The sequence below is a fragment of the Lampetra planeri genome, chromosome 16, assembly GCF_965212315.1.
Source record: "Lampetra planeri chromosome 16, kcLamPlan1.2.h2, whole genome shotgun sequence".
Lineage (NCBI taxonomy): Eukaryota > Metazoa > Chordata > Hyperoartia > Petromyzontiformes > Petromyzontidae > Lampetra > Lampetra planeri.
This window is the reverse complement of record NC_136122.1, coordinates 10,996,361-11,010,965: the sequence shown is the minus strand read 5'-3', so window position 1 is coordinate 11,010,965 and position 14,605 is coordinate 10,996,361. Positions and strand designations below refer to the sequence as shown.

Sequence of the window (14,605 nt, the reverse complement as noted above, 5' to 3'; positions counted from 1 at the left end):
GCCTTCACGAACCAGCCATGGCCAGCGTCGTGCAGTCCGATCAAAGAACCCCCACGACCTACACCGCCCGAGAGAGAGGCACTCGTGCAGCAGCATATTTCCCCCCAAAAATGACTTCGTGTACACGGACGTACAAATAATCGCCGTCGATTTTCTGCTTCACGCATTAACCGCTGACTCGCTGTCCGCTCGCACTGCCCAGCTCGCTGAAGGCCGGCTTCGGCCCGACGGGACGGCCCCCGTGGGTGGACACCGCCTCCGAGCACCAGGGCAGCCCTCGCATGCAGGCCGGCGAGGCTCCGTCCCTGGGCACCGGTCGCTTCCCCGCGTCCTCCACCTCCTCCTTAGCCACCGCCGGTAGCGGCGGTTCCGGCGGCGGGGCCGCGGGGCCCGGCCGACGGCCCCGGTCAGGCGTGACGGTGCCCGCGGACGGAGGAGGGCGCTGCTACGGCCGCGGGCCGCCGAGGGCCGCGGGCCGCGTCGGCCACGAAGCGCGGCCCGGCGCGTGCGAGCTGTTCTCGGAGGAGGACGACGAGGTGATGGACGAGGACGAGGAGGACGGGGAGGAGCTGGTGATCGAGTGCGACGACCTGGAGGTGTCGGGATACGCCAGCGACGGCGACCTGCTGGGGAAGAGCCTGTACAGGCGGCAGCGCACGAGCGGGTAACCTGCCCTCGATGGTCGTGTTGTGTTGTGACTGAGAGGAGGCTGGGTGGCTACAGGATATCATAGTGCTGAGCGTGCGCCGTTGGGTTTGATTACAGGCAGCCGCGCCCGTGATGTGATCAGGTTCTCAGGTGTAGCGAGTTGATAGTCTCACTGCAGCGACGGTGACTGTGCGTGCACACACACAGCCCTGATTAGCACGGTTGGCTACATGCGGTGCGACAAGATTTTCAACATACATGCATACATACACAAAAAGGCATGAAATTTGGTTCTCTTTATTTGGTTGAATCCCAACTGCGAAATTAAAGATATATCGGTTTGATTGTCATGCAACAAACACTACTCTCTGTAGCAGGGCGAGTGGGAAAGTGGTGCCCCGACTGTGTAGACCAAAGGTCCCTTGATGGGATCTCAAAGGTAGCTCAGTGGTGTCCACTTCCTTGGGCCGGTCTCAAACACAAAGGGTCACACTGCTCTGCAAAGGATCCGATTGGATCCTGCGTCCCGTGACATGTCTGCCCATGGCATGATCGGAATAACTTTGGGGCAAACATTTTAAAATGAAAAAATAAGAAAATCTTAATCGACGATAAATGACTTTCATCTATTAATCACTTAAAATGCCATGGAACTTCGGTGCGATTTATAAATACACTTGGAAACTCACAAAACATATCAGGGCCAACGTAGCCGAAGAGACAGGGGAGAATATAAAGGGAAGAAAGATCAATGGCAGAGTGACATGACCAAAGCAGGGACAAAACAGCCCTTTATGAACAAAACACAATCATGCCCTTCATCTGCACATCATCTGGAACTCTACCACAACCACTTCTAATTTTACCCAAGCCTCAATTTATATGCCACCGTAGCCAATGAATAATACCCGAGGGCTTTTGATAGAATAATGTCCTTTATTTACCCATGAAAGCATATATATGTACGTATTTATATGAAATATCAAGATACTTTATCAAGAGCATCCTGCTACTACATTGGAATGTTTGTCCAATTCCGTTGATGAAAGTACGGCTTCATGTGGGAGGACATGGGAGTACCTGGAGACAACCCACCACACACACGAGGGGAGATGCGGTCAGCACGTGTTTATTTCATTATTCTTTGTTGCTCTCAGTTCTGCAGGCATCTCACAGCCCAAGCGTAGAAAACACCTGTATTCACAGACATATGCTGTATATGAGCACTAATCGGACTTAAAGCCTGCTTAGCTTTCACGATCTGATGAGATTGAGTGCATTCAGGGCGATTTGGTCAATGACTAAATCAACTCCATTCCAGTTTGATTTTATAGTTTAAGAAAAGAGTTAAAATTTAGTTTTGTTCAAATGGGCATTCAGGGCCATTCGTGGCCCTCAACTAAAGGTGGAATCTTCCCCGCCTCTGTGCACTCAGCATTATGAATGGTCGCACCACGGTTAGTCAGTCGGCAGGTTTTGTGCGGTGGGATGGTAAATGGTGAATGTACAAACTACGCTCCAGCACGTCTGTCCAGCGTGGAAGAGGAGACCAATTACCCTCTAAAACCCTCTCCAGTGGAGGCTCTTCCGCAGAGGCATAAGCAAGCGATTGCAGGGCTGCACCTTTCACTGTCCGCATCATAGGGCTGTGACCATTCACCCGTGATTAGACGAATCACCACAATTCATGGTTATGATTGGATTTAAAAATCTTTTTTTCCCCCCCCCCTCACATCGGTGCATTGTGTGGTTCCTTTTGTGGCTGCAGCCTTCACGTGGATCCATTACACACAACGTAAACAAATCGAAAATAATGCATTCTCACAAGCGCGATGCAACGCAGGTATCTTGAGCTTCAAGGATTGGTTTCAATCGATGAATCCGTTGCATTGATGTTACACACCCTCCAACGTGGTACGTTTACTGTTCAACATCTGTAAATATGGCATGTGAATTCTACGCCTTCTTCATCTTTGTACCTTGGCCTTTTTTATTTGATGGGACACGACTGCTTCCTCCGCCGATATCTTCTTGCAGTGGTCTCTCCACATCTCGCCGTGTGTCGCCGTATCATTCAACTCGGATGGCTCCAAGCTGCTACTGGCTCTATAAACATTTATGCTTTAACTCGCACAGATATTTTTTATTCAGAGGGTGGTAGGCAGAGGTGGGACAAAGTCATTGTTATGCAAGTCCAAGTCGAGTCGCAAGTCATCAAATTCATGACTCGAGTCTGACTCGAGTCCAAGTCACATGACTCGAGTCCACATCTCATAGGTGGGACAAAGTCATTGTTATGCAAGTCCAAGTCGAGTCGCAAGTCATCAAATTCATGACTCGAGTCTGACTCGAGTCCAAGTCACATGACTCGAGTCCACACCTCTGGTGGTAGGTACCTTAATTAGCTGAAGCGGTTGTAAATATTGCACAGTTACGAAGCCACAATTTGATTTGCTGGCATTCCCAATGAAATGCCATCTTAAGCTGTCGTGACAGATTTGACAGGCGACGCTGATTCATGATGCACTGCGCTAGATTGCAGAGGTAAAAAGGTAAAAGTACAACCCTGCAATTGCTTGCTCATGCCACTGTTGGAGGAAGAGCCTCTACTCGACAGCATTTTGGCCTACTCTTCCATGCCTATCAGACTTCTTGGAAGATGTGGAAGTACCCAACGCCGGTCGATAAACCGTGGTGAACCCATTTACTCCGCTGGTTCGACATGCGGCACAGGAGATTTAATAAACCTGCAACATTGCCTCGACTGCCGCACCGGGAGATTGAATTTAACTGGCGACCTGTGGGTTGCAAGTCCTGTTGTGCTGTTACAACCACGGCTGCGTCCAGAATGTAGAAGCAAGCCAAAAGAGCAAGCGAGCATTTGGGAGGCGCAACAGTGCGATGCTTCAGGGCGGTTAAGGGTGTAGCAGGTATGCGCTCTCATTAAAACATCTCGCTTGCTCTCCGGGCAACATGGTGGGGTGGCTGGTTGACTAATGAGATGACTAATTGGCCGAATTAATTTAATTTCTCCTGGTTTCCTGGTCTCCAGCTGTTTGCAACAAATTGGCTCTTAACAGAAGTCCGGTCTTGCTCTCTACCCATGTGTTTTTTTTCCCCCTTCCTGTTCATTACACAGTACAAGTTAGTTTGTTTGCCAGACAGATCAAAAAGAAAAGGCGATTGTGGAATGTTGAGTTTGTTATCTAATTTTGGGAATTTTCTCAGAAGGGTAAGAGTGCTCAAAAGCGAATAACTTTTTTTTAATCGGCAAACAGCACACCTCTGATTAGCACGAAATAAGTTCAACGTACATACTTACGAAACGAGCAGATTCAACTCAGCCATTCGCCAACCACCATGAGTGGTGGCCAGGTGACCTTTACATTCAAGGGCGACTGGTTCGAGCCCCTGTCTTGATCACGAATGAACATTATTCAGTGGTCACAGCGTCCATCCCTTCCAGAGGGGCTTTTGTTTCATGGCCCGTGGGCTGTTTTTGAACCTTGTGATGTTACTCGGAATCACACCGAAACATTTAAATTAGGGACACGTGGGTCAAGGGGACACGTGGGTCAAGGGGACACGTGGGTTAGTTCAGAGGCGTCTTTCTTATTGGCGCTTGGGAAACGTTTCTCGAAGGGTTGATGAGTGGCGGCTAAACGAGGAAACTCGCCCGAGAGGACCGTGAGCGATGGGCCGATGGCTTGGCGAGGCCTTCATCCGGCAGTGGAAGGACAATGGCTGAGGATGATGCTGTTTGCATTTTTTGTACCATTATCGGGGCCAAATTGACAAGGCAAAAAAACTGCAATAAATGCATTTCAGAAGACAGCTTTTTTTTTTATCTCTTATGAACATGAGCTGTTATGCAAGGCAAGTTGTAAAGAGGTTGAAGTGAAATATTTAGTAACAAGTATGTTCTTTTCCGAGATCAATTAAGACCAGCTAAGTTAATACAATATTGTCATATCAAACAAGGGCAACGACTTTGTTTGATATGATAATATTTTAAAAGACCAGCTAAGTGTGAAATAAAGACAGCATTACATCTGAGATGCTATGGAGTCGTCAGCTTCACTGTTCCACTGTGGCATGTTTCCATACGGCTGCTATCAATTGGTTTCCATCGCATTGTGGTCCCTCAGTAGGGAATGCCATTGGCTATTTGAAAATTTGTCTCAAGCAGTCGGCAGACAAAGACCACGTTTTAGAGTAATTTCTTGAAGCTAAAATGAAGAGCCCAAATTTTTTTTACATTTATGTACGTGTAACAAATTCTATTGCAGGCGATGGGGCATTATTCAACAAAGGCGCTATGTGCATGTAACGCAGAAATTTAGAAAAAATGCAACGGTGACCACAAAAAAAACCGAGAGGGGGGGTACAGGGGGGGGGGGAGTCGTGAAGAGAATCTCAATGCCGCGGATTTACAGACGGGCTCAGGCCCCACAGGAAGACGAATCTGCGTTCAAAATCTCGCACGCCAGTGAGGTTTTTTTCACCAAGAAAGAAAGCCATTGTTTAGGGAGCCGTGCGCCCTTTTTTTCACGCGTGGAACCTCGAGGCTCCCGGACAATGCGCCACTTATTGCCCCGCGCCACAAGAGCCTCCCGGTTTTTTTTTGTAAAACTTGCGAACAAGGGAATTATCCGAGCTGGTGCTGTGCGCTGGCTCCCAGCCAAAAAAAAGCCTCCGCTCCAAAACCTCTTCCTCCACCCCGCGCCTCATTGCTGATTCACTCCCCCCCCTACCCCCTTCTATGCAAATCGGAGTCACTCGGGGGAGCGAGAAATTGCCGCAGCGAGCGGTCATTTCCTTCCCAAAACTGGCCGGCCGCGTGGTTTGCGCGGCCACTTGTTAAGTCGAGACAGCCGTGGCAACCCCCCCCCACGCCATCCACCCACCACAACCACCACCTCCCTTCCACAAATCACCCTCCCACCCCCCCCACCAATAACCCAGCCTGTGCACGCCGGCAGGGGTGGAACGCGGTTGGCTTTGTGAGCGCGATGATGGTCGCCCGCTGCTGGCACGAGACGCGTGGCGCGTGTGCGCGGTGGGGGCGGGCAGCAGAGAAAGGGGGGTGATGGGGTAGGGGGTGATGGGGCAATTATCCAGCCTTGCCCTTTGCGTGTGTGCGTGTGTGTGTTACGGTTGCCACTTTAGAGGTGGACAAAGAACCGGAACGTTTATCGGGAGGTGCATATTTCAATGCAGGACTATAAGAGAGCTGTTGAATGTTAATACAATGGACAAACATCGAGACTTATTCGAGTATTTTCCAGCGCGGCCACCTCGAAGGGAGGATGATTGAGGGCAAACCGTAACAGGTGGTAACCGTAGTGTGTGCGTGTTCAGTGTTCCTTGGGTGTTGTGGCCTAGTGGTCAGTGTGCACTGGACAATTGTTAAATTCTCAGCTGTGGCTCACATCGCTGGCGAGTGATATCAGAACCAGTTCTGGTCCTCCATGAGGTTGGCTCGGCCTTGAATACCTGGGGCGGTGTGAAACAGTGGGTGTATTACGATGCGTCAATTCACATCGATTCATGTACATCGCATGATACGTGCATTGAAACACGTTCAAGAATTGAACCTTTTTCAATTCGTAAATGTTGTACGTAATAGGTTTACGTGGGCCCGCCTCCAGCCACGAGAGGCATTTAGCGCAATATAAAAATTTGTAAATAGTTAAGTCGAATAACTTTGAATCCTGACAATTGAATCTATCTCAGAGGGGGGATACACTGGCTGCAGCAAAAGAAGAAATTGTATTTTTCATGTCTTTACCATGTTCCCTCGCTCAACGCGGTAGCAGCAGGAGATGCGTTCCTAAAAAGGGTGCACAAGGGGAAGACAGCTGCCTAGCGAGTAGCGCACACAGTACACACAGTACGCACACAGTACGCACACAGTACACACAGTACGCACACACAGTACACACACACAGTACACACACAGTACACACACAGTACACACACACAGTACACACACACAGTACACACACACAGCACACACACAGTACACACACACAGTACACACACAGTACACACACACACAGTACACACACACACAGTACACACACACACAGTACACACACACACAGTACACACACACACAGTACACACAGTACACACACACACAGTACACACAGTACACACACACACAGTACACACACACAGTACACACACAGTACACACACACAGTACACACACGGTACACACACACGGTACACACACAGTACACACGCACACAGTACACACGCACACAGTACACACGCACACTACACACACACAGTACACACACACAATGTCCCACGTCCCACTGCATAGCTGCATGTGGAGTGAATTCAAACCGAATATAGCAGGTTTTGGATAGAAATAGGTAAGGCGCACAAACGCGAAATCGCACAAACTGAGCCCTGCACGTGGGTTCGGGCTGGGTATCAAACTCGGCGCCTCCGGTTTGTGAGCGCCGTGCCGACACGCCACAACCCGCCACAATGAACTATTGAACGGAGATGGCAAAAAGAAAATCTGACAAACGAAACAACAAGAGCGGAAAATTACAGATTATTGATTCGCATTGAAGTACGGAATCGTGACAATGAAATGCAGAGTAGGGAAGACGGGGGGGGGGGGGAGCGGTGAATCATTATACGCCTCGTAAATGTGCGTCGATTTCGTCTCTCGGAGCCACTGGTAACATCAAACGAAGCGGGGGGGAGGGGGGGGGTGATGCACAAACAAAGAATTCTATTTGTGTGGGTTAGCAGCCGTGGCAGCGAGGCCGAATTATACGGACACAGTCTCCCCCACAGTGCCACGGAGAGCGTTGCTCTCGGCAGGACAGAGTGGCGCTCGATCCAGCGGTAACAGCTCGCGTGTCGCGACCACATCTGCACTGGGGGCCCACATTTCCCGTAACCTTGAGGGAGGGGGTGCGGGGTGAAACTGGCAATCCTCCTTATCAACCGCATTAAAAGTACAATCGTGGGGAAAACTGCAGATATGCTGGGCGAGGCAAATGGAACGGCGGGGGCGCATGTGGCGAACGCGATAAACTCAACAAATTGCGTGACGATAATAATTTTCGTTGAGTTTTCATTTCTTCTCGTTCGATGAGCTATTGAAGATTTCTGACCTTTTGCAGTAATGAGGCAAATGCACGTAGACTAATTTTCTGCCAGACAAGCATAATTTTTAAAATATTAATTCACGGGCCCATATAGCAATCCGCTGCTGAATGGCGACCTCTCTTCTCACTTCCAGTCACTGTGTCAGCAGTTTGACCATACTTCACCGTGCTGGTCAGTGGGGGTGGGGTGGTTCAGGACAGGTTTCGGTATCACGCCTCACGTTTATCTGCGGCAGGTCACTGGAATCGTTGCACAGTGCATGAACTGACATCATCATCTTCATGTATTATTTATACCGCACCTCCCATTTGGAACAGAGCTCCATTTAGTACATCCACTGAATCGCCGTCTTTAAGTAATGTAACGTTTTCATTAATAGCAATAACAATGTAAATTATTTACTCAGGAAAATCTCAATGAGCCTAGAAAAATATATATATTGCAGCGGGGTCCTGCATTCCAACGTTTGAGTTTAAGCGTGGATTAGAGTTTGTCTCATGAGAGGAAACTTCAGAACCCAGAATAAAACGAACCGACGCATACAACGGAGAGCGACACACGGCACCACCATCACCCGGCCACTTCTTGCAGCCACAAACCTATGATACCTGGACAGCCCTGCTGGTCACACGTCCAAGTACTCACAAGGCTTCAAGTGTGTTCAGCAGCCGTGATCCCCTGAGATGAGATCGGGGCAACTTTATGGGCGATTTGTTCAGAGGTATCTGACAAGCACATGGCTATTTGCATGTACACATTGTAACTTTCCTTGCTTTAAATACGCGCGGACCACGCAAGACGCTGATCCAGTGGTATATTTCTATATTTACAGGAAGTTAAAGGTTATGCAATGCAGCTGAGGCACACCTGTGAAGCACAGATTAACATCACACAAACCTCAAGCGATTCTTAGATTTAAGAAAAACATACGTGGTTATATTTAAATATCAGATTGTATAATACAAATTCATGGGGAGTGTTTTTTTTTTGTCCATGTGGAAATGTACACGCAATACATTATATATATCAACATGCACACCCAGGTGTTATCGGGTGCTGCATGGCTATGTTGTGGACAGCAGAGGGCAGCGCAGGGGAAAATAATCTAATTTACTTTATTCAACTTTATCAAAGCAACCCTCCCCAGAGTGGTGAAGTACGGTCAACTGACATGCAGGGCATGGCCAGACATTCATCCAGCAGTGGATTTGTTGTCCTTCCCCTGCACCTCCGATTAGCGTGGTTGGCTACGTACGGTGCGAAAGAAGTTCAACATACATACAAGAGGACTGTTACATGGACGTGCGTCTTGTCACTCGGCAATTCGATGCATTATCACGCATCTGGGTCAAAAATGTAACTCAAGAATTGAATAATTTTGCCCATCTCATTTGTATTTATCAGCATTTTCTCTCTCATTTGTATAATTTTTGTTCACTCGATTAGCAAAAAATGTTGCATTCTATCATTTGCAAATAATTTGTATAAATTGTAAACATTACATTCGCACACGCACGTGCATTGTAATAATTTATTTTAATTGGCGAATCCCATCCATGCGTAGTTAATGAGATATTTTTAAATAAACTATTGCACTTAGTGGCTGCTGGCTCATTCTGAGAACCCTTTGACCACCCGTTGTTCACAAGAGAATTACAGGTTCTGATTTCAGCTGCCAATTAACATGGTCGCACAGATGGGCAACAGATTTTATCAATCATTTAAAGCCAAGTGCGCGGTGGTTAGAGTTAATTGATGAATTGTACAGCGTCTCCTGCATTATTATGTTAATTTTATCCGCAACCGTATCACGCGGGGAATTGGAGATGTTACCTCCCTCGCCTGGTATGCAGGACGTCATGGGTTCAATCACGACACCTGTATATTTGGGGTTTGCGTGCCCCTCTCCCCCGTGGGCGCGTGGACTTTTCCTCCGGGTCCTCCAGTTTTTCCCTCCACATTTAGAATCATCATGCGTTTAGAATATTTGGCTGCTATACATTTCCACGTGATAAGCCAATTCGTTGAGCTGTCATTTGTGGCCAGGTCGCTTCTGAAAAAGAGGTATACAGTTCAGTTGGCCATACCCAGGTAAAATAAAAATATAATAACATCGTTGCTCAAGTGCTGTTGGATTCTTCTTTGGCCCTCTTTTCTCACATGCAACTGCTCTCTCTGTAGCCCATGTGAGCTTTGGCGGCCCTTAAAGCGTCATCGGTTCGTCGATCGGCAGGTCGCGTGTGGTGGAGTAGACTGTGGGCACTCCCAACTCTTCGATGATGTCTGGCCAGTGTGGAAGAGAAGGACAAATGCCCTCTACTAGAGGGGCTCTCCAGAACTCCCTCTGACGGGGGAGGGCCCTTCTGCCAGCAGTGGCGGGAGCAAGCAATCGAGGTGCTGCACAAACTGTTAAAGCATAGTCATCAGCCATCGTTGTCATTGTCATCATTATCATCATATTGAGAAACCTATCATTGTCATCCGAAACAGAAGGAGGATAAAGCTTTGTCCTCTGCATCATTATCATAATAAGCATGTTATGATCATTATATATTCATGAGCATCATCAATATAATTATAGAGGCAAATTTTACAAAAGGCAGCAGCAGCATCAGAAGTATAAGCATATTTGGCAATCTTAAACGTTACCCCTTGAAGATGCCACAATGTGGGATAGAGCCTCGCAAAGAATATTGCCAATATCCTGCGAGTGAAATTTTGCAACCAGCAGTAAACAGCGTTGGTCGATACCTCCCTTTGCGTGCGGGATCGCGCGGTCCGCTCGCGCTGTCTGTTGACCGTCGCTTTGGGCGGCATGTGTGCGTGTGACAGGTACTTGACCGACGGCGGATCGGGATTTTCCAGCCACAAGCTGAGCCTCTTTCAACCGGGCCCCCAAGCGCGATCCAAGCTCCCGCGGGTCACGTCCCTCACCCCGGGAGAAGGAGACAGGCAAGGCCACACACCCCAGCTCACGTCGCCCAACCCACACCTCGCCCCTTCCCATCTGTCGCACGCTCCGCATGGCACCCTGCCCCAAACACAAAGACCCCCCCCCCCCCCCGTGTGGCCTTTTGCAGGCTGTCGGGCAAGTGCTCTAAGTGAGCACCTGCCAAGTCTGACACGGCGAAGGATGGGGTGGTGTGGAGAGCTCCACGCCCGGCCGTCTTTATCTCCCCAGTGCTGACTATTTATGGCCTGCATCAAGCACTCATTTAAGGTTGAGTTAACCTAGGGGAGGCCCAGTGCCGATTTTGAAATTATTCGACAGCTGATGTTAGCCACGACCGGCAATCGAACGCAAGTGGCCCGGGTTCGTAGTGGAGTACACTGGCTAAGGCACCACCACTCCCCACTTTGTTCCACAACCCCCCAGCCCCCACCCCCCCCACACACTGCCGCATCTCTCACCTCTCCACAGTTTGTGTTGCCTTCTCTACCGCCACCGTTCTGCCACCAAGTGGCAGAAACTGTGAGCAGTCTTAGTTTTGCATTTCTATTGATTGGTTTGACTTGAGAGGAGTCTTGGGGAAAAAACAACAACCACGTGACCATATATAAATCTAACCCATGCCAGCATCACTTGAAGACTTTATAATCAACTTAGAATAGTTTTTTTTTTAAACGGTATAATCAATCTCCCCATGCGCAATGCACCGATTAATCCAGGTTTTTAATCCACTGAATCTGACTACTCTCAATGACAGCCACCAACTTCCTGGACAATGAGATTTTAATAATCTTATTGTAAGCTATGAATTATTGTCAAGACACCCACTCCGTTGCTGAGTGTGCGTGTGTGTGTGTTTCTCACGAGAGTGGCACGCAGATGTCCCCACTGAGCAAGGGCATTGGAACTCAGAGAATGGGGATCTGTGATTGGTCGATTCGGCGGTAACGGAATTACGGCACGGGACACAGAATGGCATCGTCGTCATCGCAAGTTGTAACGCCGGAATCGTGTGTAGTCTTGAAATTGGGAATGTTGTTAACGCATCAGGTTGGTGCGATTACTCGAAGGAGCCCGTGCTATGGTTTTACACAATTGTTTTGTCCAATTGACTGGCATTATTTCTGTAATCATGTTACCGAGACGTCGCCCATATGCTGTTTATGTTTCTCCAAAAATGTTTTGTAATGGGGGTGGTGGGGGATGGTGGGGGGGAGATGGTGGGGGGTGGAGGTTGCCACCTATTTAGATCCAATATCACGGGAACATATCATGGGAAGAACAATCTCTAAGAAATACCCGGAGAGGTGGAAACGACATGTGAATGCAATTTCTTGAGTAGTATTATTACGCGAAGGACGTCCGGCATGCAATGGCGGAGCCAGGATTTTCAGGTAGGGGGGGGGCAACCCCTCCAGCAATGAAAAATGATAGAGGAGTTGTTAGTAAGTAAGAATGTGTCCCTTGCTTTTTATTCGACGCGTGTGCGGCGATGACGCAGCCATCGATCGACGGTCGAATTCGAACCGCGTTGTGTGATTGGCATCGCGCTCGCTGAAGGTGTTGATACCTTCAGGGAAGTCGTGTGCTGTAGACGCAACTGCGCACAATTCTTATAACTGCTTTGTCGTTACTTATTGCTTATTGCCAATTATGGACTCAGACTATTGTCCTATCATCTCATAGAGTCCCTGGCACGTAATACTATGCTACACAGTGGCAGTGGGGGTCGCAAAATGCTGATTTATTACTAATAAACCCCAATGATCCGATCGAAATTAGGGATTTCAATGGGGGGGCACGTGCCACCCCACCCCCCCCACACTGGCTCTGCCAGTGCTGGCATGGGGCGACCGTCATCCGGCAGTGGCTAGTCCAGGGGGTCGGCAACCTGCGGCTCCGGAGCCTCACACGGCTCTTTAAGGATCGCTCCGTGACAGTTATTTATTTATTAAGGAGACCCCAATGTCTCGTACTCACCGCAGTGCATTTGCAGCTCTTGAAATATTGAGGGTTTTTTTTCCGAATACATTTTTTAAAGTCTTTTCTTGTTATTTAGATTGCTGACCCATGGGCTAGACGATAGTTAACCATGATGCTGACGATGATCAATGCTAACTCTATATAATTGGTTTTATCACGGTTAACAAAAGGGGGTTTCAACTCCACCGTGAATGGTGAATTCTGTGAGAAATCGATTGGGAGTAATTATTCCCTTTAATGTGCAATGAATCATCCCGGTACAGCTGCTACGTGGCTCATTATTACGGTCGAAATTTAATATCACTAAACATACATTTTTTTCTTAGAACTGTACAATTTGCATCTATGTATATACGTTGAACTTATTTTGCACCTTACATAGTCAACCGTGCAAATTGGATGGTGCTGTCATTTAAAAATAATAATCTAGAATTGGTATCCTTAATCTAAAGACCTATTTGAGACCAAATCTCCCAATCTCAGCAGAGCTTGGAAGCCAAGCAGGGCAGAGCCTAAATAGTGCTTGGATGGGCGATCACTGTCAATAACAGGGATTATAGCCTCTGGAAAGCAGCAGCAGCAGCAGCAGGCTGTATGGAGTGAGGTCAAATCCATTGTTGTCCATTACTTCTACTCTCCTAATCTATGCTCTCCGCCTTCACCAACCAGCACTATCTGGTGTGGTGAAGTATGGTCAAACCACCAAACACGACCTGCATGGCATGCGGAGGTCCTCATCATCCATCACGTGACGTCCGGCGTCGATTCCGAATCTCTTTTTCAAGGGTGACCTGAGGTAATGTGCAGGAAAAAACACTGGGTTTGTTGTTGTTGTAGTCAGCCACGTGGCTGCCCATAGAACACTTCACTGCTGTCGTCATTAACAAACGCAGCCCTGTAACTGCAAAACATGCAACGAGCTCGTGTTACAGGGAGCGGGCTTTCTTCCCGCGCTGCCACGAAACGCGGTCGCTGAAGTGATATTTCCCGGCTGGCCATGTTGGCAGTGTCGCGTGCGGTGCTCGGCGGGGGGTGGGGGGGGGGGTGGCGGGGGACGCACGTCTGAGCGCGTTCGTGCGGGTGCCTCGGCGCGTACGAATGCGTGGGGCGGTGTGTCGGCGGTGTGTGTGTGCGCCAGTGTTTTGGTGTGCACGTGTGTGCGTGCGTATATTCGTGCACGTGACCGTTCGATTTGTGTTCACGGACAGCCGTGGCGCCGCGGTTCGCTGCAGCGCGCTGCGCACTGGACAACTCGAGTTTGATTCCCGCTCATGAGCAATAGCAGTGGCGAATATTTGACCTGGTCCTGGGCCTCCCCCTTGGTCGACTCGCCCTGGCACAGTGTGTAAACGTCGCCACTGGGAAGACAAATGCAGCCGGTCGTGGTGCTGGCCACTCACCCCCTCATAGGTGCTCACTAACAGCACTTGACCCAACAGTCTGTGAACAGGTACGCGGCGCGATCTTTATCCTTGCTAGTTGGTACACACGTGTGTGTGTGTGCGAGCTCGTTCTCACTCTTGCTGCGTTCGTCCCTGTGCCCTCAGCTGGGAGGATAGCAGCTCCGTGAGCAGTGGACTCAGCGACACCATCGACAACATCAGCACGGACGATCTCAACACCAGCTCGTCCGTGAGCTCCTACCCCACGACGCCCACCAACAGCCGCAAGAATCTCAGCCTGCAGGTGAGAGCCCCGGCCGTTTGAACGACCGATGACGACGATGATAGGGATCCTCGTGAACAGGAATCGTGAATGTATGTATGTTGAACTTTTTTCGCACTGATAGTAGCTAACCGTGCTAAACGGAGGTGCGGTGGAAGGACAACAAACTAAAAACAATGTGCTGGTAAGCGTGGCTTTGATCTTCGGCGAAGCTCATGGT

At 49.0% G+C, this 14,605-nt stretch overlaps 1 protein-coding gene across 6 annotated transcripts in view; it reads left to right on the top strand.

Moving 5' to 3' along the window:
* The window catches only part of LOC144723035 (neuron navigator 2-like), a 137,822-nt gene that overhangs the window by 80,577 nt on the left and 42,640 nt on the right, over positions 1–14,605 (top strand). For all 6 annotated transcript variants that reach the window (XM_078601563.1, XM_078601566.1, XM_078601565.1 and 3 more), the window contains 3 exons: positions 203–664; positions 10,620–10,739; positions 14,268–14,406. In XM_078601563.1, the coding sequence (XP_078457689.1) occupies positions 203–664; positions 10,620–10,739; positions 14,268–14,406 (721 nt within the window). The remainder of the gene's footprint in view (positions 1–202; positions 665–10,619; positions 10,740–14,267; positions 14,407–14,605) is intronic.